The sequence below is a fragment of the Pseudophryne corroboree genome, chromosome 2 (assembly GCF_028390025.1).
Source record: "Pseudophryne corroboree isolate aPseCor3 chromosome 2, aPseCor3.hap2, whole genome shotgun sequence".
NCBI classification, from domain to species: Eukaryota; Metazoa; Chordata; class Amphibia; order Anura; family Myobatrachidae; genus Pseudophryne; species Pseudophryne corroboree.
Window position 1 is genome coordinate 895206019 of NC_086445.1, and position 23962 is coordinate 895229980.

A 23962-nucleotide genomic window follows, 5' to 3' on the forward strand; every position below is an offset into this window, starting at 1 on the left:
GGCAGGTGTCCCCATTTTACACAGCGCGGCAGGCAGGTGTCCCCATTTTACACAGCGCGGAAGGCTGGTATCCCCATTTTACACAGTACGCAGGCAGGTATCCCCATTTTACACAGTACGCAGGCAGGTGCCCCCATTTTACACAGTACGCAGGCAGGTATCCCCATTTTACAAAGTACAGCAGGCAGGTATCCCCATTTTACACAGCACGGCAGGCAGATATCCCCATTTTACACAGCACGGCAGGCAGATATCCCCATTTTACACAGTACGCAGGCAGGTGCCCCCATATTACACAGTACGCAGGCAGGTGCCCCCATATTACACAGTACGCAGGCAGGTGCCCCCATATTACACAGTGTGGCAGGCAGGTGCCCCCATATTACACAGTGTGGCAGGCAGGTGCCCCCATATTACACAGTGTGGCAGGCAGGTGCCCCCATATTACACAGTGTGGCAGGCAGGTGCCCCCATATTACACAGTGTGGCAGGCAGGTGCCCCCATATTACACAGTACGCAGGCAGGTGCCCCCATATTACACAGTGTGGCAGGCAGGTGCCCCCATATTACACAGTACGCAGGCAGGTGCACCCATATTACACAGTGTGGCAGGCAGGTGCCCCCATATTACACAGTACGCAGGCAGGTGCCCCCATATTACACAGTGTGGCAGGCAGGTGCCCCCATATTACACAGTACGCAGGCAGGTGCCCCCATATTACACAGTACGCAGGCAAGTGCCCCCATATTACACAGTGTGGCAGGCAGGTATCCCCATAGGCAGGTGCCCCCATATTACACAGTGTGGCAGGCAGGTATCCCCATAGGCAGGTGCCCCCATATTACACAGTGTGGCAGGCAGGTATCCCCATAGGCAGGTGCCCCCATATTACACAGTGTGGCAGGCAGGTATCCCCATAAGCAGGTGCCCCCATTTTACACAGTGCGGCAGGCAGGATTCAAGCTGAGGAGAAGGAAGGGGGAGAGAGAGAGAATACTTACGTCTTCCCGCTCTTCGGTCCCGCCGCCTCACGTCCCTCGCGCCGGCCGCCTCCTCCTTCTTCTTGCTTCTCCTTCTCGCCTCTCCCGAGCGCTCCTGCTCGGGGGGCGGGGCTTTGCGGAATGACGCGTTTGCGTCGTGACGTCACGACGCAACGCGTCATTCCGCGAAACTCCGCCCCCCGAGCAGGAGCGCTCGGGAGAGGCGAGAAGGAGTAACATAGTGCCGCGGCGGGCGCCCCGTGCGGTTGCACGGCTCGCCCGCCCCTAGAAACGGCACTGGGTACATCCCGCGGGTGTGGTGTGGAAGGTAGATAGTGTCTAGGTCGACCACTATTGGTCAACAGTAACTAGGTCGACAGGGTCTCTAGGTTGACATGGACTAGGTCGACAGGTCAAAAGGTCGACATGAGTTTTTAATTATTATTTTTTTGTGTCGTTTTCTTCATAGAGTGACCGGGAACCCCAATTAGTGCACCATGTCCTCTCGCATGGCTCGCCTTTGGGCAAGGTGCCTCACTGCACCAACGTTGCGCTCGGCACAGGTTACCGTTCCCAATTGTAGTCCACGTGGATCATTAAGTATGAATATGTTCAAAAAAAAATGTGAAAAACTCATGTCGACCTTTTGACCTGTTGACCTAGAACATGTCGACCTAGAGACCCTGTCTACTTAGAAACACTGTCGACCTAGTTACTGTCGACCAATAGTGGTTGACCTAGATAGTGTCAACCTAGAGACCGGATCCCACATCCCACTGTATCCATCATATAGTTAAAAGTTGCACATCTGGGGGTTTATTTACTAAATGGTACATTAACAAACCACCAATTTTGACACATTTTCCCATTGCCTTGGGATTTAAAGCACTAATTGTTTAAAAAGACAATATAAAACCCCTGATTTATTACAAAGTAACTAGTGAAGAAAACCATTTTAATGTGTTCATTTATATCTTGTGCCATACCTTATGCCATGACAATTCTATTATTATAGGTTATCTAATATATTATATAACTGATGCACTGCATAGTAACCTGTACAACTGTACATGCGTAATGATTAATGATTATATCATTAAATAAATCAGTTGAATAAAGTACAAACTGCACGTTTTACATGAACAAGCAAAGTGTATCTAGAGCATATTCCACATACTGTAAATGTCCACTCACAAACTAATTTGTACTCAGAAGTCCCATAGCCTCTATTGTAAGAATACCATAACATTGAGCTTAGCGTTGCAGGAATACTGCACAGGGGGTGAAACAGTGTGCTCTTCATTTCTAGCACAGGTGCTGATAGCGTGAAGCTTCAGCTCTGCCCAGTCAGCACCTGCATTAAGATGTAACCTCCAAAAGAGATAAAGTGGAGAAGCTGCCCATAGTAATCAGCTTTTATCTAATTTTATAGCCTGTGCTAGATACATAATAGCTAGAAGCTAATAATGCCGCTTTCACATCGTAATGCCGGGTTGCACCCAGGAATTGGAAACGGGTCCTTCCCGGTTGCGACCCGGCATTAGAACCTTTCAGTCTAGCTTGTAATCGGGAGCGGGGATGTAGCCGGTATCAGGATCAGGGGCGGAGGCGGCGCTGGGAGATGAGACCATCTCCATGCTGCATCTCCGTATGCTGTGAGTGGGTCCCGGGTCATATCGACTCTGCAACCCGCACTGCACCTGACCCGGTAATAACCCTTCTTTATTCCTGGGTTGAATTACCGGGTCAGGTGACCTGGGAATTCGTCAGTGACCACTTTCACACCACACAGCAGCAATATACCGGGTCAATATCAGGTTATCTGTGTGGTGTGGAAGGGGTATTAGTTGCTTGATATGGGCTACTTCTCTCTCAAAGCTTTGATACATCTACCCGTAAGAAAATAAGAAAGTGCTGTTTGTTTATCAATCTCTTATGTTATTGTCATGGGAAGAGTATATAGTACAGCGCTGACAGGGTGAGTAGGATCCCTGCCGTGGAACCCCTACAGTTCTGTTAGCTATAGGATAAAGGGCCTGTAAGAAAACGTTGTTTCTGGACAGATCCTTTAACTCTGGTCCCTTGGCAAAGTATTAATAATGACGCAGCACATCGTCTGCTGTGTCACTAGTGCTGCAGACCAGCCCTATTATGTACACACTTTAAGGATATCATCAAAATATGGTAACATTAATGACTATGAACAGTAAACATATCCTGAGACAAATATCTGCATTTACTGTAAAGTGCCGTATCAGTTTTGTTTGGTGAGAACAACTAATGCATTTAGGACAGACGGAATGAGATTCACTCCAGCATGTTAGTCACTGACCACAAACCCTGTATTGAAAAATGAGAATCTTAAATGTGATTAAGACCATTTTCACTGTTTACAAGCCGGGGTTGCTATGGGATCCATAGATCTGTCAGTGGACTGTTAAAAAGGCAAGTGCTGAAATAACGCTATCTACAGTATATTAATTCTGTAGAAATACAAATTAATACAATATCATTTTTCAAGTAGCCATTACCTTCATAGTTGGGGGAGCGGTGGCTGGCGGAGAGAGGGGGCGATCTGGCATAGCTTCCGAAGAGTTAGAAAGCTCCTGTTTCCTGTAGATACAAATGGTTGCTCATTACCAACAATTTTTAAAACATATACTGTACAATTAATAGATCCCTATTATAGTCTTGTATCATTTTTAAGTATCAATGTATCATATATGACCAAACCATTCAAGTTTTTTTTTTAAATTTGCCTAATGCTTAATTTTCATCACAATCAATTAGATTTTTTGTTGTTGTTTTTTGTAACAAAAAGTAAAATGGTTTTACGTCCTCTTACCACAATTTCATGATGACTTCACAAAGACCAGAAAATACTGAGCGGTGTAACCTGTGATGCAGCAAAGAACAAAGTGCTTCACCCACTCTAGGTGATTGCAGGTAAATTTATTTCAGGTGCTTTTCACTCAGGGAAAGACAGATAGATAGATTTGTGTTCTCATGACAACCTCGTTACGCCAAATTTCCCTCAGCCCTCCCTCCTCCAATCTCCCATCTGGCATTAGCTTGTTATGGACTATATTGTGTTTGTTTCTGGCTTTCCTCTTTGTAGTATAAAGGATTACACAGAGGGCACACGATAGGGGAGAAGCAGGGAATAATTTAAATACTGGGATAATTAAACCGGATGCTCCATTGTATCTTCGTGCAAGCAGAATAGTGGATTGAACACAGGGGCATGGAAAATATAAAATATGTTTTGTTATGGTTCAGTGATTAATATGACTCACAGGTACATGTAGTGCGTGGTAACAAATCTTGTGGAAAAGAGACCCCTAAACTGATAAATTAAGGAAATAGATTTCTTTTCCAGAACAGCAAGTATAAAACAGAATGAATATTACTTCAAAGGGGAACAATACCTACAGTCTAATGCAGGCCATACATCTACCAGCAATTCCCTGATGTCAATAACTATGATTTTCCCGAAAAAACACACACACACACACACACACACACACACACACACACACACACACACACACACACACACACACACACACACACACACACACACACACACACACACACACACACACACACACACACACACACACACACACACACCTACTACTACTACTACTGTAGTGCTGTAGTGGGGTCTACCCTATAATGGATGTTGATGGTGTAATGGTTAGCATTACTGCCTCACAGCACTGAGGTCATGGGTTCGATTCCCACCATGGCCCTAACTGTGTTGAGTTTGTATATTCTCTCCGTGCTTGCGTGGGTTTCCTCTGGGTACTCAGGTTTCCTCCCACAATCCAAAACTATACTGGTAGGTTCATTGACTCCCTACAAATTAACCCTAGCATGAATGTGTGTGGTGTACATGTGGTAGGGAATATAGAGTGTAAGCTCCACTGGGGCAGGGACTGATGTGAATGGCCAAATACTCTCTGTAAATCGCTGCGTAATATGTGTGCGCTATATAAATAGCTGGTAATAAATAAATAATGTTAATACTGCTTTGTCAGTAATCCACCCTGACACTGTGTGTATGCAGCCACAGATCCTAGGTTTCTATACAGATGCAGATTCTAGGCTGCTATACAGACACAGAGTGAGATGCTATACAGGCACAGACTGAGATGCTATACAGCAGGCTTTTTCAATCAGTGTGCCGTGACCAGTTGCAAGGTGTGCCGCGGAGCCAGAGCAGTGTCCTGCACCTTCAGAGTGAACTGTTGGCCCAGACTCTTCTTAAGAGGATCGGTCGTGCTCCGGCTGTGACCTATGCCTTGAAAACGCGAAGGTGTGATATCATAAGTCACGGCCGCCGCGTCTCACCACCCAGCCAGCCCACCCGCTTGCATACACATCTTCCAGTTCCCACCCGCATACACAACTTTTCTTGCACACCCACATCCACACCTGCCTGACCGCCCACTGCTCAGTATTCGCAGCACTCCACTATAAACAACCCCCGCCACTGAGGGACAGGGAGGAGGACAGCTGACCGGTAGGGGCTAATATTTGTTATTTTATTTCTCCTGTGGGGAACAATAGGATTTCAATAAGATTTATGTGGGGAGAATATGAATGTATGGATTTATGTGGGGGGGGGGGACACAATGTGAATAATTCATGTGGGGAGCAATAGGATTTATGTGGGGAGAAATGTGATTGATTTATGTGTGAGCAACATAATTTATGTGGGGAGCAATGTGATTGTTTTTTCTGTGTAGGCCAATGCATGTGTGGATTTTTTTTTACTGTGAGGGCCAATATGTGTGTTGTTTTTTTTGTGGGGAACTGGTGGTGTGCCTTGGCAATGTTAAAATATTGTTCGGTGTGCTGCGAGTAAAAGAAGGTTGAAAATCACTGCTATACAGGCACAGAGTGGGCTGCTATACAGGCACAGAGTGAGCTGCTATACCGGCACAGAGTGAGCTGCTGTACCGGCACAGAGTGGGCTGCTGTACAGGCACAGAGTGGGCTGCTGTACAGGCACAGAGTGGGCTGCTGTACAGGCACAGAGTGGGCTGCTATACAGGCACAGACTGAGATGCTATACAGGCACAGACTGGGCTGCTATACAGGCAGAGACTGAGATGCTATACAAGCACAGAGTGGGCTGCTATACAGGCACAGAGTGGGCTGCTATACAGGCACAGAGTGGGCTGCTATACAGGCACAGAGTGGGCAGCTATACAGGCACAGAGTGGGCTGCTATACAGGCACAGAGTGGGCTGCTATACAGGCACAGAGTGGGCTGCTATACAGGCACAGAGTGGGCTGCTATACAGGCACAGAGTGGGCTGCTATACAGGCACAGAGTGGGCTGCTATACAGGCACAGAGTGAGATGCTATACAGGCACAGAGTGAGATGCTATACAGGCACAGAGTGAGATGCTATACAGGCACAGAGTGAGATGCTATACAGGCACAGAGTGAGATGCTATACAGGCACAGAGTGAGATGCTATACAGGCACAGAGTGGGCTGCTATACAGGCACAGAGTGAGATGCTATACATGCACAGACTGGGCTGCTATACAGGCACAGAGTGAGATGCTATACCGGCACAGAGTGGGCTGCTATACAGGCACAGAGTGGGCTACTATACAGGCACAGAGTGAGATGCTATACATGCACAGAGTGAGATGCTATACAGGCACAGAGTGGGCTGCTATACAGGCACAGACTGGGCTGCTATACAGGCACAGAGTGGGCTGCTATACAGGCACAGAGTGAGATGCTATACAGGCACAGAGTGAGCTGCTATACCGGCACAGAGTGAGCTGCTATACCGGCAAAGAGTGAGCTGCTATACAGGCACAGAGTGGGCTGCTATACAGGCACAGAGTGGGCTGCTATACAGGCACAGAGTGAGCTGCTATACCGGCAAAGTGGGCTGCTATACAGGCACAGAGTGGGCTGCTACACAGGCACAGAGTGGGCTGCTACACAGGCACAGAGTGGGCTGCTACACAGGCACAGAGTGGGCTGCTATACAGGCAAAGAGTGAGCTGCTATACAGGCACAGAGTGGGCTGCTACACAGGCACAGAGTGGGCTGCTACACAGGCACAGAGTGGGCTGCTACACAGGCACAGAGTGGGCTGCTACACAGGCACAGAGTGGGCTGCTATACAGGCAAAGAGTGAGCTGCTATACAGGCACAGAGTGAGCTGAGTGGGCTGCTATACCGGCACAGACTGGGCTGCTATACAGGCACAGACTGGGCTGCTATACAGGCACAGACTGGGCTGCTATACAGGCACAGACTGGGCTGCTATACAGGCACAGACTGGGCTGCTATACAGGCACAGAGTGAGTTGCTATACAGGCACAGACTGGGCTGCTATACAGGCACAGACTGGGCTGCTATACAGGCACAGAGTGGGCTGCTATACAGGCACAGAGTGGGCTGCTATACAGGCACAGAGTGGGCTGCTATACAGGCACAGAGTGAGATGCTATACAGGCACAGACTGGGCTGCTATACAGGCACAGAGTGGGCTGCTATACAGGCACAGAGTGGGCTGCTATACAGGCACAGAGTGAGCTGCTATACAGGCACAGACTGGGCTGCTATACAGGCACAGATTAGTCTTCTATACAGGCACAGAGTGGGCTGCTATACAGCCGCAGTTCCTGTGTTGCTATACAGAAGCAGATTCTAGGCTGCTATACAGTACATGCGCAGATTAGTCTGCTACAGAGACACAGATTGGCTGCTATGCAAACACAGTTTGGGCGGCTATATAAGGCTGCTTTATAGACACAGATTGGGCTGCTTTTAATGGATCCTATATAGACACAGACTGGGCTATACAGACAAAAATTAGGCAAGGTGAAAATTGAGCTGCTAGTTACTCATATAAACCAGTACACATAGCACCCACTTTCACAATGTTGTAGGAGTCACTGACAAATAGATATGACTAAAAAAAAATAAAAAAATGATAAAATTATATATTATATATATACACACACACACACACACACACACACACACACACACACACACATACACAATAGAAGGATAAGACTTTCTATTTTTTAAACTTCAGGTAACAATAACTGAAGTTCTACAAAGCATATACACCTGGCGCTGTCAATCCTCAAAGTAAGAGCAGCTGAACTGAAGTTATTTTGATTAAAACATAATAAATTACCCCTTAATGGAAAACTACTTCTAAATATAAGATGTCCTAAATAAAACATATAGATGCAATTAGATGAAATGGTGAAAAATCACAAGTTTTCTGTGATTAAGAAACTCAATTCACAGAGGTGCTATGTTCTGGCACTGCAATCCTCTCGGTTCTGCTTTGCCACTCTGTGACTTGCTATTTATAGTCTAGGAATAAAGCTGGGACAATGACAGTCCATTAATTCTCTTGGGCCGGGAAATCTTAAGGTCAAATTCTGCTGGCAAAATGTATACATTTTGCTGGCAAGTTTGGAATGTGACAAATATTTTACCAAACAATGTTCACATTTTTGTCTATCCCTAACAAAAAATACATACAGTATTGTTAAAAATGGAGAAATTGGTTCATATTGCTATGTTTAATTAGGCACAGTAATATGATAATTTATGAAGGATACAGTGTCTACTTGCGTAGGAATGCAACTACCCAGATACTATATAGCACTCACTTGAAATTAGCAGATCATCAAGATATTTTGCTAATACAGTTTGATCTTCAGGAAATTAATTAATCAACAAACAGAAAAGAAAGCGCTGGCAAACTATATTTTAAAGTTTTATTAAACCAATAAAAATATATATTTTTTAATTAATTCATCAATCTACTATTAATGGTTCAAACAAATTGTTGTTACTCATCATCAAAATTTGCGGGGAAGTACAATCAACATAATATTAACAGAACCAAAAAAATAAGGGGTAAAAGAAACAACATCAGTAAAAATCAATAAAAGATGACCTAGAAATAGGAACTACTGTATGTAACAGGACACAGATAGAACAAAGGAAGCATTTATAGGTGGATGAGAGCTAATCAGTGGCGTAACTCCCAAAGGCAATGGAAGCATTGGACTTCGGGCACCAGCTGTCAGAGAAGCACCGAGGAAGGAGGGGCAGCTGCATTCAAACTGAATGAAGTGCACTCTGCACTGCCTCTGTTACCTCCCATAGCCAGCAAGTACTAGTACCCGAAGCGGCTTGCCGGAAGTGTGGCCTTTGAACTGCACGTTCTGCGCATGCATAGCTCCCCACTGCATCTTTCTCCTCCAGGTACGAGATGACAGGGGGTTGCTGGAATGGGTGAGTTGATGGGATTGATAGTGTGTGGTGCCTGGACACCATGCCTTCGGACGCCTTGTGGGAAGGTCTACCACTTAAGCTTACGTTCATAAGGGCAGGGAATTATGTAATTACGAGACTCTCACCACTACAATCCATTCTGAATGCAGCTGCGAGGCTTATCTTCCTCGCTAGGCGTTCATCGTCTGCAGATCCACTCTGTCAGTCCCTCCATTGGTTACCTGTATTCTACCATATTCAATATAAAATACTTTTACTCACACACAAGGCCATTGACCAAACTACACCAACGTACATCACTTCGCTTATCTCAAAATATCTCCCAACACGACCTCTTTGCTCTTCACAAGATCTGCGTCTCTCATCCACACTCATTGCTCGCTCCCACTCACGATTGCAGGACTTTCATTGGGCTGCACCCACTCTGTGGAATGCCCTACCACGTACAATAAGACTCTTCTCTAGTCTTCAAACCTTCCCTGAAAACTCACCTCTTCAGGCAAGCATATCAAATTCCAGAACCGCCCACATAACTTTCATAAACCTTCCTATCAAACTGCATCCACTTTGCACGGTCCACACCTATCCTCACATGTCTTCTCATCCTTCCTCTCGACCCCGGTTCATCATTGCTGTATGACCATATCATACAGCCCACCAAGAACTTTTGAAATCTGGTGGACAACTATGCAATAGATAGCACCTATCCTTGTGTATCAATGCCTATTTCTTTCCCTATAGATTGTAAGCTTGCAAGCAGGGCCTTCCTACCTCTATGACTGTTTGTTATTACCCAGTTTTGTTATATCATTGTTTTGTTGTATCATTGTTGTATCAATTTGCTGCGCTATATAAGAAACTGTTAATAAATAAATAAATAAATAAATTAAACAGACAATAGGAATGAAGGGAATAGTTTAATGCTGTTATTATTAGTCAGCAGAAAATATTGGACTACTTAAATTTGTTCTGTGTTATATATGCCATAGTTAACAGTTAATAAAAATTAAAAACAAAATATTTAAAAAGATTTACAGGGTAAAATGAGTTGAGTATAGTGTGCATTTATGTTTTTTTAATTTTTATTTAGTTGCTAAATATTTTTTGATCATTTTGTGCTAAAGATAATTTTGTTCATAATTAAATAAAGCATACACTGCTTGCAGAATTTTTTTTTTCTTTGTGGAAACACTGTCACAGTTTTTCAAGTGAAGCAGCACTTTAATATTAAATTTACAGATGTAGCCAGCCTCATCATTGCAGCAAAGTAGTTGCACCGAGTGCTCACGCACAACCACACTTGTGTCGTAGACAATGCATTAGCTAGGCGCCCGGTGCTTATAGTCGCAGCCCGGCACACCAAGTCACACTTGCGATGCGTGTTCCCGTGCAGCCACATTGCGGGCTGAACTAGACTGGCTCAGTGGCGGAACTAGCGAACGGTGGGCCCAGGTGCAACAAAATGCTTTGCCCCCCCCCCCACCCATATACCATCCAAGTCCACCCTCTCACCCCTGGAGAGGATCTGGTGAGGGGAGACCTGCTCAAGGCCAAGTAAATGGATATGTAGCAACAGTTCCATAACTAAACATTTTAGAGCTGTCTGCAAGAAACGGCATTGGAGCCCATCCCCTCTGTGTAAGGCAGGGGCAGTGCACGCCGCAGGCGCGCGCAAACAAATATAGGGGCGTGGCTTCATGGGGAAGGGGTGTGGCCACAAAATAATACCAATTCATGTAACGGTACACAGTAATCTCCATTATTCAAATTACGCCGCACAGTAGCGCCACTACACCAGGTAGAGCCCCTTTTACACCTTACAGCGGACAGATTCCCCTTTTTACACATTACGGCAGACAGCGTCCCCCTTTTTTTTTTTTTTTTTTTTTTTACAAATTACGGCAGACTGTCCTCCTTTTTTTTGCACATTACGGCAGACAGAGTCCCCCTTTTTTTTTTACACATTACGGCAGACAGCGTCCCCTTTTTTTACACATTACGGCAGATAGCGTCCCCTTTTTTTTTACAAATTACGGCAGACAGCGTCCCCTTTTTTTTTTACACATTACGGCAGACAGCGTCCCCTTTTTTTTTACACATTACGGCAGACAGCGTCCCCTTTTTTTTTTACACATTACGGCAGACAGCGTCCCCTTTTTTTTTTTTACACATTACGGCAGTGTCTCCTTTTTTTTACACATTACGGCAGACAGCGTCCCTTTTTTACACATTACGGCAGACAGCGTCCCCTTTTTTTACACATTACGGCAGGCAGCGTCTCCTTTTTTTACACATTACGGCAGACAGAATTGATAGATAGATATATAGATAGAGAGAGGAGGAGATGGGAGAGCGTTCCCTCCTTACAGCAGCAGCCAGTGAGACCCAACAGCCAGTGACCCAGCAGCCAGTGAGACCTGTGAAGTTTGTACGAGGGAGGGACGGCCCCTCCTCCCTCTCCAGCCGGGCTGCCGCAGGCGCTGAATGTGTTGTGAGTGACTGTGAGTGACGCAGGAGGCGGGCGACGGGCGGGTGCGTAGCTTGCGGCGGCATGATACAATGAGTCATTGTGACTTACTGTAATGCCAACGGCTGTGGGCCCCTGAAGTGCGGCGGGGCCCCAGTGCAATGCACTGGCTGCACTGCCAGAAGTTCCGCCCCTGGACTGGCTACATCTGTACTTTGTTCTATTGCCCTCAAGTCCAATTTAACAAGATTTGGAAATAGCAAAGGTATTTTTATATACTTCAAGATTAACAGTTGGGAACAAACCCTGCTACTGGTTGCAAACGTTGCACCTGTAGAACTAGAAACCATTCTGTGCTAAAATGAAAAGTATATATATTCTCAAGTAGATTTGTAGGAACAACATGTCCTGTAGTATAAAAATACAATTTTCCTGTTTGTGTGTGCAGCACACAAGGGGGTAAATTTACTAAGATGGGAGTTCTATTTAAGATGGGATGTTGCCCATAGCAACCAATCAGATTTCAGGTATTCTCTTCTAGAAGGTGCTAGATAAATGAGAAGTAGAAACTGATTGGTTGCTATGGGCAACATCCCATCTTAAATAGAACTCCCATCTTAGTAAATTTACCCCAAGATGTTGTAATATTTGCTCTACATGTAAAAAGTTGAATTTGCAACTCTTGCAGTGCAACATGCTTTGCTTAGCTGCAAGAAAAACTCTGTTTCCTTTCTAAAGACAGTCCTACTTTATTAATTTAAGGTCAAGAAAAAGCGACTATGACGTCAGAATATTTTGTTATTTTCAGTATTTGAGCTATACTCATGCTTGCCTACATTTTAGCCGCTCCCCCTGAGAGGGAGCAGCCATGTCACATAGGAGGGGGCGGTATGGAGTATGGCACCGCGATTGCATCATTGTAGCCCCACCCCCTGCTTTACAATGCCCACATTATTGGCATTGTAAAGTGGGGGGCGGGACTACGATGACGCAATTTAGTGTCGGGGGGGGGGCGGATGGCGGTGAGCGGGTGGAGAGCGGCATGCGGGAGACTGGCCCACTTCTCGGGGGGGGGGGGGGGGGGGGGGCGGGAGTGCCACCCAATTTTCAGGAGCCTCCCGACCTCCCTGGGAGACGGGCAAGTATGGCAATACGACTTGCACTATATGTAATTCAGTAATATAGTGAATGTGAAAATGCAATTTTAAAATGATCTGATATTTTCTTGATACAACATAACCAGTTGTTTCAATTCAATCAATCGCAAATAAGAACACAGGCACTCATTCAGTAAGGATTGCATTTGTTCATCTGCGACGGCAGGCTGAGTAAGCCTAAGCTTACCCTGTGTACACAGCTTGAGATGCCGATGTGCGGTCCCACGGGATTGGCATCGCAAGCAAAAATAGACTGTGCAATTTTGACTATCTCGTGTAAAAGATAGTCAAAATTGTCACTTAGCCAAAATCGGTATCACAAACACAGTCATCTTTGCTTGTGATACCGACCACTGTCCATGTCGCATAGTGAGAATCTGGCATTGGCCCTCATTACGAGTTGATCGCTCGCTAGCTGCTTTTAGCAGCCGTGCAAACGCTAAGCCACCGCCCTCTGGGAGTGTATCTTAGCTTAGCAGAAGTGCGAACCAAAGGATCGCAGCATTGCTACAAAAAAAGATTGTACAGTTTCTGAGCTGCTCGAGACTAAAGGTGGGTATACACTGGAAAGATATATCTGCAGATCAATTGATCTGCAGATATATCTATGGACGGTTCGGGCAGTGTATTGAGCATACACACTGCCCGATCCGTCGGGGACTGACGTCATGAAATGGCCGGGCGTGCACACACGTCCGCCCAGTTCAGCTGTCAATCACCGCCGGCCGCCGCAGCATGTGTACGGGCGGTCGGCCGACCACCCCGTACACACACAGCGACGCGCCAATACAGTGGGGATTGAAAGTTTGGGCACCCCAGGCAAAAGTTAATTTTAATGTGCAAAAAGAAGCCAAGGAAAGATGGAAAAATCTCCAAAAGGCATCAAATTACAGATTAGACATTCTTATAACATGTCAAAAAAAGTTTGATTTTATTTCCATCATTTACACTTTCAAAAGAACAGAAAACAAAAAATGGCGTCTTCAAAAGTTTGGCCACCCTGCAGAGTTAATACCTTGTACTGCCCCCTTTGGCAAGTATCACAGCTTGTAAACGCTTTTTGTTGCCAGCCAAGAGTCTTTCAATTCTTGTTTGAGGTATCTTCGCCCATTCTTCCTTACAAAAGTCTTCCAGTTCTTTGAGATTCCTGGGCTGTCTGTGACGCACTGCTCTTTTAAGGTCTATCCATAGATTTTCAAATATGGTGAGGTCAGGAGATTGTAAAGGCCATGGCAAAACCTTCAGTTTATGCCTCTTGATGTAATCCACCGTGGATTTTGAGGTGTGTTTAGGATTATTATCCATTTGTAGAAGCCAGCCTCTCTTTAACTTCAGCATTTTCACAGATGGCATCAAGTTAGCGTCCAAAATTTGCTGGAATCTTATTGAATCCATTTTTCCTTCTACTCGTGAAATGTTCCCTGTGCCACTGGCTGCAATACAACCCCAAAGCATGATTGATCCACCCCCATGCTTAACAGTTGGACAGAGGTTCTTTTCATTCAATTCTGTGCCCTTCCTTCTCCAAACGTACCTTTGCTCATTCCGGCCAAAAAGTTCGATTTTTAACCTCATCGGTCCACAGAACTTTATTCCAAAATGCATCAGGCTTGTCTATATGTTCATTTGCAAACTTCAAACGCTGATTTTTGTGGTGAGGACGTAGAAGATGTTTTCTTCTGATGACTTTCACGAAGACCATATTTGTACAAGTATCTCTTTATAGTGGAATAGTGTACCACAACTCCAGTGTCTGCCAGATCTTCCTGGAGGAATCGTGCAGTCAAACGTGGATTTTGACTTGCTTTTCTCACAATCCTGCGAGCTGTTCTATCTGATATTTTCCTTGGTCTTCCAGATCTTGCTTTAACTTCCACTGTTCCTGATGACTGCCATTTCTTAATTACATTCCGAACAGAGGATATGGGCATCTGATAACGCTTTGCTATCTTCTTATAGCCTTCTCCTGCTTTGTGAGCGTCAACTATTCTCAGTTTCAGTGTTCTACACAACTGCTTAGAGCAGGGGTGGGGAACCTTTTTTCTACCGAGGGCCATTTGGATATTTATAAAATCCTTCGGGGGCTATACAAAAATTCTCAACTTAAAAAATTACCTGCCCCCCCAGTAGGTCTGCCCCTTAGAGGTACTGTGCGTGCGCGCCGGAGGCGCGCACGTGTCCAAAAAATGGGTGTGGCCAGTTAAAATGGGACGTGATACACATATGCCCCCAATAGTGCGGTGCCAGATCCACAATTGCCCCCACAGTGCCAGGTATACAAATGCCCCCACAGTCCCAGGTATACAAATGCCCCTCACAGTGCCAGTTATACAAATGCCCCCACAGTGCCAGGTATACAGATGTCCCCACAGTGCCAGGTATACAAATGCCCCCACAGTGCCAGGTATACAGATGCCCCCACAGTGCCAGGTATACAAATGCCCCTCACAGTGCCAGTTATACAGATGCCAACACAGTGCCAGGTATACAAATGCCCCTCACAGTGCCAGGTATACAGATGCCCCCACAGTGCCAGGTATACAAATGCCCCTCACAGTCCCAGGTATACAGATGTCCCTACAGTGCCAGGTATACAAATGCCCCCACAGTGCCAGGTATACAGATGGCCCCACAGTGCCAGGCATACAGATGCCCCCACAATGCCAGGTATACAGATGCCCCCACAGTGCCAGGTATACAGATGCCCCTCACAGTGCCAGTTATACAGATGCCCCCACAGTGCCAGGTATACAAATGCCCCCCACAGTGCCAGGTATACAAATGCCCCCCACAGTGCCAGGTATACAAATGCCCCTCACAGTGCCAGGTATACAGATGCCCCCACAGTGCCAGGTATACAAATGCCCCTCACAGTGCCAGGTATACAAATGCCCCTCACAGTGCCAGTTATACAGATGCCCCCACAGTGCCAGGTATACAAATGCCCCCCACAGTGCCAGGAATACAAATGCCCCCCACAGTGCCAGTTATACAGATGCCCCCACAGTGCCAGGTATACAAATGCCCCCCACAGTGCCAGGTATACAAATGCCCCCCACAGTGCCAGGTATACAAATGCCCCCCACAGTGCCAGGTATTCAAATGCCCCCCACAGTGCCAGGTATTCAAATGCCCCTCACAGTGACAGGTATACAGATGTCCCCACAGTGCCAGGAATACAGATGCCCTCCCCCCTCCCCTCTCCCCTCCGTGCTTCTTACCGTGCTCCTTTCGGCGGGACATGGAGGAGAGCGCGTATATGTTGGGCGGCGGCGTGTAGGACTTGAAACCAGCCGCCGGTTCGAGAGCCAATCGGAGCTCGCGGACCGGCAGCCGCGGCTCCTGATTGGCTGCCGGTCCGCGAGTTCTGATTGGCTTACGGACCGGCGGCTGGTTTGAAGTACTACACGCCGCCGCTCCCACCCGACAGCCGCGCTCTACTCCCTGTTCTGACAGCTGAGACACGCTGCCGCCGGACTGAGCGGCAGCGTGTCTCACTGACACAAGCTGGTGGGCCGGACCAAACGGCTTCGCGGGCCGTATACAGCCCGCGGGCCGGAGGTTCCCCACCCCTGGCTTAGAAGAACCCATGGTGCTGATTGTTGGAGCAAGGTCAGATGAGTCTGGGCTTTTAAAACCTTTGAGATTGACATCACCTGGTCTTTCCAGACGATGATTGAGAACAATCCATGACACTGCCAGGTCTCAGCTGTCCAAAGGGGGCAGTACAAGGTATTAACTCTGCAGGATGCCCAAACTTTGAAGACACCATTTTTTGTTTTCTGTTCTTTTGAAAGTGTAAATGATGGAAATAAAATCAAACTTTTTTTGACATGTTATAAGAATGTCTAATCTGTAATTTGATGCCTTTTGGAGATTTTTCCATCTTTCCTTGACTTCTTTTTGCACATTAAAATGAATTTTTGCCTGGGGTGCCCAAACTTCCAATCCCCACTGTATATCGTTAGATATATTGGCCGTCGGCTGTGCTGCGGGACCGACGCAATATGTCTGTGAACGACGGAGTTCACAGATGTATCGGCCGTACACACTGGCCGACGGACCCGCGATATATCGGCCGTTCAAGAGAACGTCCGATATATAGGCCAGTGTGTACGGGCCTTTACTCCTAGCTTGCGATCACTTCAGACTGTTTAGTTCCTGTTTTGACGTCACAAACACGCCCTGCGTTTGGCCAGCCACGCATGCGTTCACCCCGGCACAGCGGCGTTTCAATCTGACACGCCTGCGTTTTTACACACACTCCCCGAAAATGGTCAGTTACCACCCAGAAACACCCACTTCCTGTCAATCACTCTGCGGCCAGCAATGCGATAGTAAAGCGTCGCTAGACCTTGTGTGAAACTGCATCGGCTTTTGTGAAAGTACTTAGCGCGTGCGCATTGAGCCGCATACGCATAAGTGCCGATTTTTTGCCTGGTCGCTGCGCTGCGAACAACGGCAGCTAGCGATCAACTCGGAATGACCCCCATAGCCCGAATCTCACTGTGTGTATGGCCCTTGAGAGTTTTAAATGTCATATTCGTTTATGCTAAAATGAATTAGAAGTAAATATTTTCATGTTGGAAACATTTTAACTGTTGTGCAGTGAAATATTTTGTTTTTCCATTGATTACACTTTTATGCAACTGTGCATAGCTGCTGTTCTTATGGAATCCTGACTTACCTCCACACTCAGACAAGTGAGAATATGTTATATGCATAATATTCCTTTCTAAACCAAATAAAATAACGTATGTATGTATGTATGTATGTATGTATGTATGTATGAGACATGTCTGCTACTGTCTGGTCCAAGCTGGGATTGTTCACAAACATGACTAGGACAAAGTAGGGCAATAAATGAATCATACCATATGGCAGTCATAAAATATAGACTGGGCTGGCTGCCACTAATGTTACGGTTGATTCTATTTCGGAGTGGGAGAAGGGACCTTCTGACGTATCTAGGGGAGGAGACACGTCACCAGGGGGAGGAGCTACGGGCGAACAGGGTACCCGAAAAGTACCCTCGCGGGCTCGCTTCGCTCGCCACGCTTCGGGCTCGGTGCCTCGCTTCGCTTGCCACCTGATTACTAAAAGTAATAGTTGGTGGCGTGGATAGTGGAGGAACTATCCCGCTGGCCTTGCTCCTCCCCCTCGTGTTGTGACTCCTCCCCCAGACGGAAAAGGTCCCTTAGCCCACTTGATTCTAGCATCTACCCTAATGTTACGAGAGGATCCTCAAAAGGGAAAGGGATCAATTGTTCTATGGGACCATATTTGGTGCAAAAGATGGAAAGTGACTTCATTTCTACAAATATCTCAAAACCATAGACAAGTATTTATTTTGCCAATGATTTTGTGTATTTACACCTTACAATATGTGTGCTACATACTGTATCTCCAATATAATCTCCCAGATCTGTGACTCTGTGTATAACGCTGGGCGTGGCTAGGAACTCTCATTGGGTTAGCAGCAGGTCTATCACAACCAGTCCACAGCTGATTGGGCGAGAAACACCCTCACACACAGGTTACATCCAATGGGAGGCTCTGCCCTTTGGCTGCTGTGTGTTCCCAGAGCAGGATTAACAATGGGGCTGATGGAGCTGCAGCTCCAGGCCCACATCCCAAAATAGGCCCACTGCATCTGCATCAACATACCCTCCAGCAATTTACACATAAAAATCGGTACACATTCGAATAGGGGTCATGGCCACGGGTAAAGGGACGTGGCCACGCCCCTTTTCCTATACTTTCAATGGAAGTTTGGAGAGCCAAAAATCGGTACAGACCATAATAAAAAGGTATGCCAGAAAGGTACAGTTGGAGGGTATGAAGCAAGTCTCTGCCATGTAGATAGGGAGAGAAAAAAAACTTTTCTCTTACGTCCTAGAGGATACTGGGGTCCACATTAGTACCATGGGGTATAGATGGGTCCACTAGGAGCCTTGGGCGCTTGAAGAAATCAATAGTGTGCATTGGCTCCTCCCTCTATGCCCCTCCTACCAGACTCAGTTTAGAAAATGTTCCCAGAGGAGCCGATCACGATTAGGGAAGCTCCTGAAGAGTTTTGTGCATTTATTTTCTGTTTGTTGTTTTCAGGCAGGACTGGTTGGCACCAGACTGCCTGCTTCGTGGGACTTAGGGGGGGGGGGACAGCCCAACTTCCTGAAGAGTTAATGGTCCCATTTCTCCGCTGACAGGACACTAAGCCCCTGAGGGAGTCATTCGCAAGCCCCACCATGGCGAGCGTATCCTCCTGCAGCACGCCGCCACCCCTAACAGAGCCAGAAGATAGAAGAGTGGTGAGTACAGCGCCGGCGTCCCGGTTAGCGGGTCACCGGCGGGAATGGCGGCACAAAGGTAGGAGCGCAGCACTGCTGCAGGCTGTGCTCCGGGGGCTCAGTAAGGTGATACACTTGGATGTGTCCATGCTGTGAGGCAGGCGAGCTGAGCCACCAATGAAACCCAGATCTGGCCAAATACTTAACAGAGGGTTTTAACCGGGTTCACTACGGCTGGCCGGCGGTCGGGCTCCCGGCGACCAGCATATCGGCGCCGGGAGGCCGACCGCCGGCTTACCGACAGTGTGGCGAGCGCAAATGAGCCCCTTGCGGGCTCGCTGCGCTCGCCACGCTACGGGCGCCACACTATTTTATTCTCCCTCTATGGGGGTCGTGGACCCCCACGAGGGAAAATAAGTGTCGGTATGCTGGCTGTCGCGCTCCCGGCGCCGGTATACTGAGCGCCGGGAGCCCGACCGCCGGCATACAGAAGACCACCCGGTTTTAACCCTCTGTTAGTCACAAAAAGTACTCAAGCCATTAGGGGCGCGGGGCTTAACTATGAGCGGATCCGGCAGCTCACCAGCACCATTTCCCCTCTGCAGCTTGTACTGACAGGATACACAGGGAAGTACAGCTCCTCCACAAGGACTCCACGTCTCCTCAGCGGTACCAGGGGGTCTCAGTAAGTGGGAGGAGCAGTGTTAGAATACTAAGCCCTATTAAGGTGCTTAGTTTGCGACCCAGCTGAGTTTTACTTAAGCTATAAGGGCGCTGTATGGCTGGCTCCGGCTTCTGTATCTCCCTGCGGGCTCTGTGTGGGTTAAATCAGTGTTTTCACCTTCTGTGTGTGTGTATCCCTTCCAGTTGCCATGTCCAGGGACTGCGTTTCCTGCACAGCAGAGTGTCTGTCCTCCCCAGGAGACTCACTGCCCTGTACTCAGGATATTGCACATCCTCAGGCCAGTGGGGCTGAACCCCCATGGTTAGATTCCATTAAAGGGATGATATCTACTACTGCTACTAAATTATCCCATACTGAAAAAGAGACGCAATTCTTAAGACAGTCTATGGATGACCTGATCAATCGAGATTCAGTTCTCATGCCAGCGTCTCAGGTCGCCGCCATTTTCCCACAAAAGCATACTCTGGCCCAGCTCATGCAGGATGACACTGATGACGATACATCAGATCCAGAGGAGGGTGAGGTGGATGCGACTGGGGGGGATGCTGTCCTGTCACAAGGCATACAGGCTCTGATAGAAGCTATCAGACATGTCCTGCACATTCCTGACTGAGTGGCGGAGGTAGAGGAGGAATCTTATTTTAATTTAAAAAAGAAATCCTCAGCAACTTTTCCTGTATCCAAGGAATTGAATGCCCTATTTGAGGAAACTTGGGCTAATCCTGATAAAAAGTTTCAGATCCCTAAAGGATTGATTACATATTTTCCCTTTCCTCTGGATGATAGAAAGAAATGGGAAAAACGCCGATTGTGGACACATCGGTGTCTAGGTTGTCACGTAAGATAGTCTTACCTGTTCCTGGGGCAGCATCTTTAAAGGATACGGCTGACTGCAAGATTGAGACCACTCTCAAATCTCTTTACACTGCTGCAGGGGTGTCCCAGAGACCCACTATTGCTTGTGCATGGATCACTAAGGCCATTGCTAAGTGGTCAGGTAATCTAATTGACGAATTATATTCCTTACCCAGGGGGAAATAATTTTACTCCTACAGCATATTCAGGACTCTGCTAACTTTATGGTGGAGGCCATAAAGGAAATTGGTTTGCTCAACGCACGCACCACTGCCATGGCAGTGTCAGCACACAGGGGCTTGTGGCTGCGCCAGTGGACTGCGGATGCAGATTCCAGGAAAGGCGTGGAAAGCCTACCATTAACAGGTGAGGCCCTTTTTGGAAATTAACTGGATAAGTGGATATCCAAGGCTACGGCGGGTAAGTCTACATAACTTCCTTCCGCAGCACCCCCAGCTAGGAAAACCTACTCTGCTCCAACTCTGCAGTCCTTTTGGACAGCGGAATTTAAAAACAAACCCAAGGGTTCTTTTACAGCATTCAAAGGCAATAAGGGTAAACCCAGAAAACCAGCAGCTGCAGGTTCTCAGGAACAGACCTCCGGATCTGCTTCCTCAAAGCCTTCAGCATGAAAGTGGACCGCACTGCCTGGAAGACAGGCAGGTGGGAGCCCGGTTACGTTATTTCAGTCACATTTGGGCAGCATCTTACCAGGATCCCTGAGTCACAGACTTTGTCACCCAGGGATACAGACTGGAGTTTCAGGAACTCCCACCTCACAGATTCTTCAGATCAGGCTTACCAGCTTCTCCAGAAGCAAGTGTGACTTTACAGGCAGCCATTCAAAAACTGGTACAGTCTCAGGCCATTGTCCCAGTTCCACCTCCACTACAAACCAAGGGTTATTACTCCAACCTGTTTGTGGTTCCGAAACTGGACGGTTCGGTAAGGCCCATCTTAAACCTCAAATCACTGAACCCGTACTTGCGGGTGTTCAAGTTCAAGATGGAGTCTCTGAGAGCGGTGATCTCAGGTCTGGAGGAAGGGGAATTTCTGGTGTCTCTGGACATCAAGGATGAATACCTTCATATTCCGATTTGGCCGCCTCATCAGGCTTATCTACGGTTTGCAGTATAGGAGTGTCACTACCAGTTCCAGGCACTGCCATTTGGCCTCTCCACGGCTCCGAGGGTATTTACCAAGGTAATGGCAGAGATTATGTTTCTCCTCCGCAAGCAGGGAGTGAACATAATACTGTACCTGGACAACCTGCTGATCAAAGCACCATCCAGGGAGAGGTTATTGGACAGCATTGTCCTCTCAACCCAGCTACTCCAGGATCACGCGTGGATTCTAAACCTACCAAAATCCCACCTGGAACCAACACAGAGGCTTCCGTTCCTGGGGATGATCCTGGATACGGAAGTACAGAAGGTATTCCTTCTGCTGGAAAAGGCATTGGTAATCCAGTCGATGGTGCGGGATGTTCTCAAGCTAACCTGGATATCGGTGCATCTCTGCATTCGCCTTCTGGGGAAGATGGTCGCCTCTTACGAGGCTCTGCAGTACGGAAGTTTTCATGCGAGGCCCTTCCAGCTGGATCTGTTGGACAAATGGTCCGGATCGCATCTTCATACACACCAGAGAATACGTCTGTCACCAAAAGCCAGGATTTCTCTTCTGTGGCGGCTTCAGACTTCTCACCTGACCGAGGGTCGAAGGTTCAGGATTCAAAATTGGATTCTGCTGACCACAGACGCAAGCCTCATAGGTTGGGGAGCGGTCACCCAGGGGGAAAGGTTCCAAGGAAAATGGTCCAGTCAGGAAGCCATTCTTCTGATCAACATTCTGGAACTAAGGGCCATATACAACACCCTTCTACAGGCAGCACATCTTCTTCAAGATTACGCCATTCAGGTTCGGTCGGACATTGTGACGGCAGTAATGTACATAAACCAACAGGGCGGAACGAAGAGCAGAACAGCAATGTCAGAGGTAACCAGAATTCTCCTCTGGGCAGAAAGACACACGGTGGCGCTGTCGGCAATCTTCATTCCGGGAGGGGACAACTAGGAAAGGGAATTCCTCAGCAGACACGACCTCCACCCAGGAGAGTGGGGCCTTCACCTGCAGGTGTTCGAGTCCTTAACGCGTCGGTGGGGGATTCCACAGATAGACATGATGGCCTCTTGTCTCAACAAGAAGCTAAAGCAGTATTGTTCCAGGTCAAGGGACCCACAAGCAGTAGCGGTGAACACTCTGGTGACTCCATGGGTCTACCAGATGGTTTATGTGTTCCCACCTCTTTTATTGATACCAAGAATTATCAAAAGAATAAAAAGGAAAAAGGTTCAAGCAATTCTCATTGGTTTGGATTGGCCAAGAAGGGCCTGGTATGCGGATCTACTGGAGATGCTCCTGGAGGACCCGTGGCCTCTGCCTCTTCGAGAGGATCTTCTACATCAGGGGCCGTTCGTCTATCACGACTTACTGCGGCTATGTTTGACGGCATGGAAGTTGAGCGTCAAATTCTAGCCTGGAAAGGCATCCCGGACAGGGTTATTCCAACCCTGATCCAAGCCCGGAAAGGGGTAACATCTAAACATTACCACCGTATTTGGAAAAAATATGTCTCGTGGTGTAAACACAGGAAATTCCCTGCAGTGGAATTTCATCTGGGACATTTTATCCTTTTTCTACAGTCAGGAGTGGATGTGGGCCTATGTTTGGGCTCCTTGAAAGTCCATATTTCGGCCTTGTCCATTTTCTTCCAGAAGCAATTGGCTTCCCTCCCTGAGGTTCAGACGTTGTTGAAGGGTATTCTGCACATCCAACCGCCCTTTGTGCCTCCCACGGCACCTTGGAATCTTAACGTGGTGTTGCAGTTTCTACAATCGCACTGGTTTGACCCTTTACAGGAGGTTGACGTAAAGTTTCTTACGTGGAAGACTGTTACACTGTTGGCCTTAGCTTCCGCAAGGTGTGTGTCCGAACTGGGGACGTTTTCTCACAAAAGCCCCTATTTGATTTTTCATGATGATAGAGCTGACCTCAGAACTCGTCAGCAATTTCTTCCTAAGGTGGTGTCTGCATTTCATATCAACCAGCCTATTGTGGTTCTGGTGCTTACTAACACCTCTGCTACCTCAAAGTCCTTGGATGTTGTGAGGGCTTTGAAGATCTACGTGAAGAGGACAGCTCGTCACAGAAAATCTGACT

At 47.3% G+C, this 23962-nt stretch overlaps 1 protein-coding gene across 8 annotated transcripts in view; it reads right to left on the bottom strand.

The window, feature by feature from the left end:
* The window catches only part of RAP1GAP2 (RAP1 GTPase activating protein 2), a 1491256-nt gene that overhangs the window by 490223 nt on the left and 977071 nt on the right, over positions 1–23962 (bottom strand). For 7 of the 8 annotated variants that reach the window (XM_063956011.1, XM_063956008.1, XM_063956013.1 and 4 more), the window contains one exon: positions 3514–3595. In XM_063956011.1, the coding sequence (XP_063812081.1) occupies positions 3514–3595 (82 nt within the window). Of the gene's footprint in view, positions 1–3513; positions 3596–3827; positions 3990–23962 lie in introns of those variants that run through there. The other variant, XM_063956012.1, reaches the window with a different exon arrangement.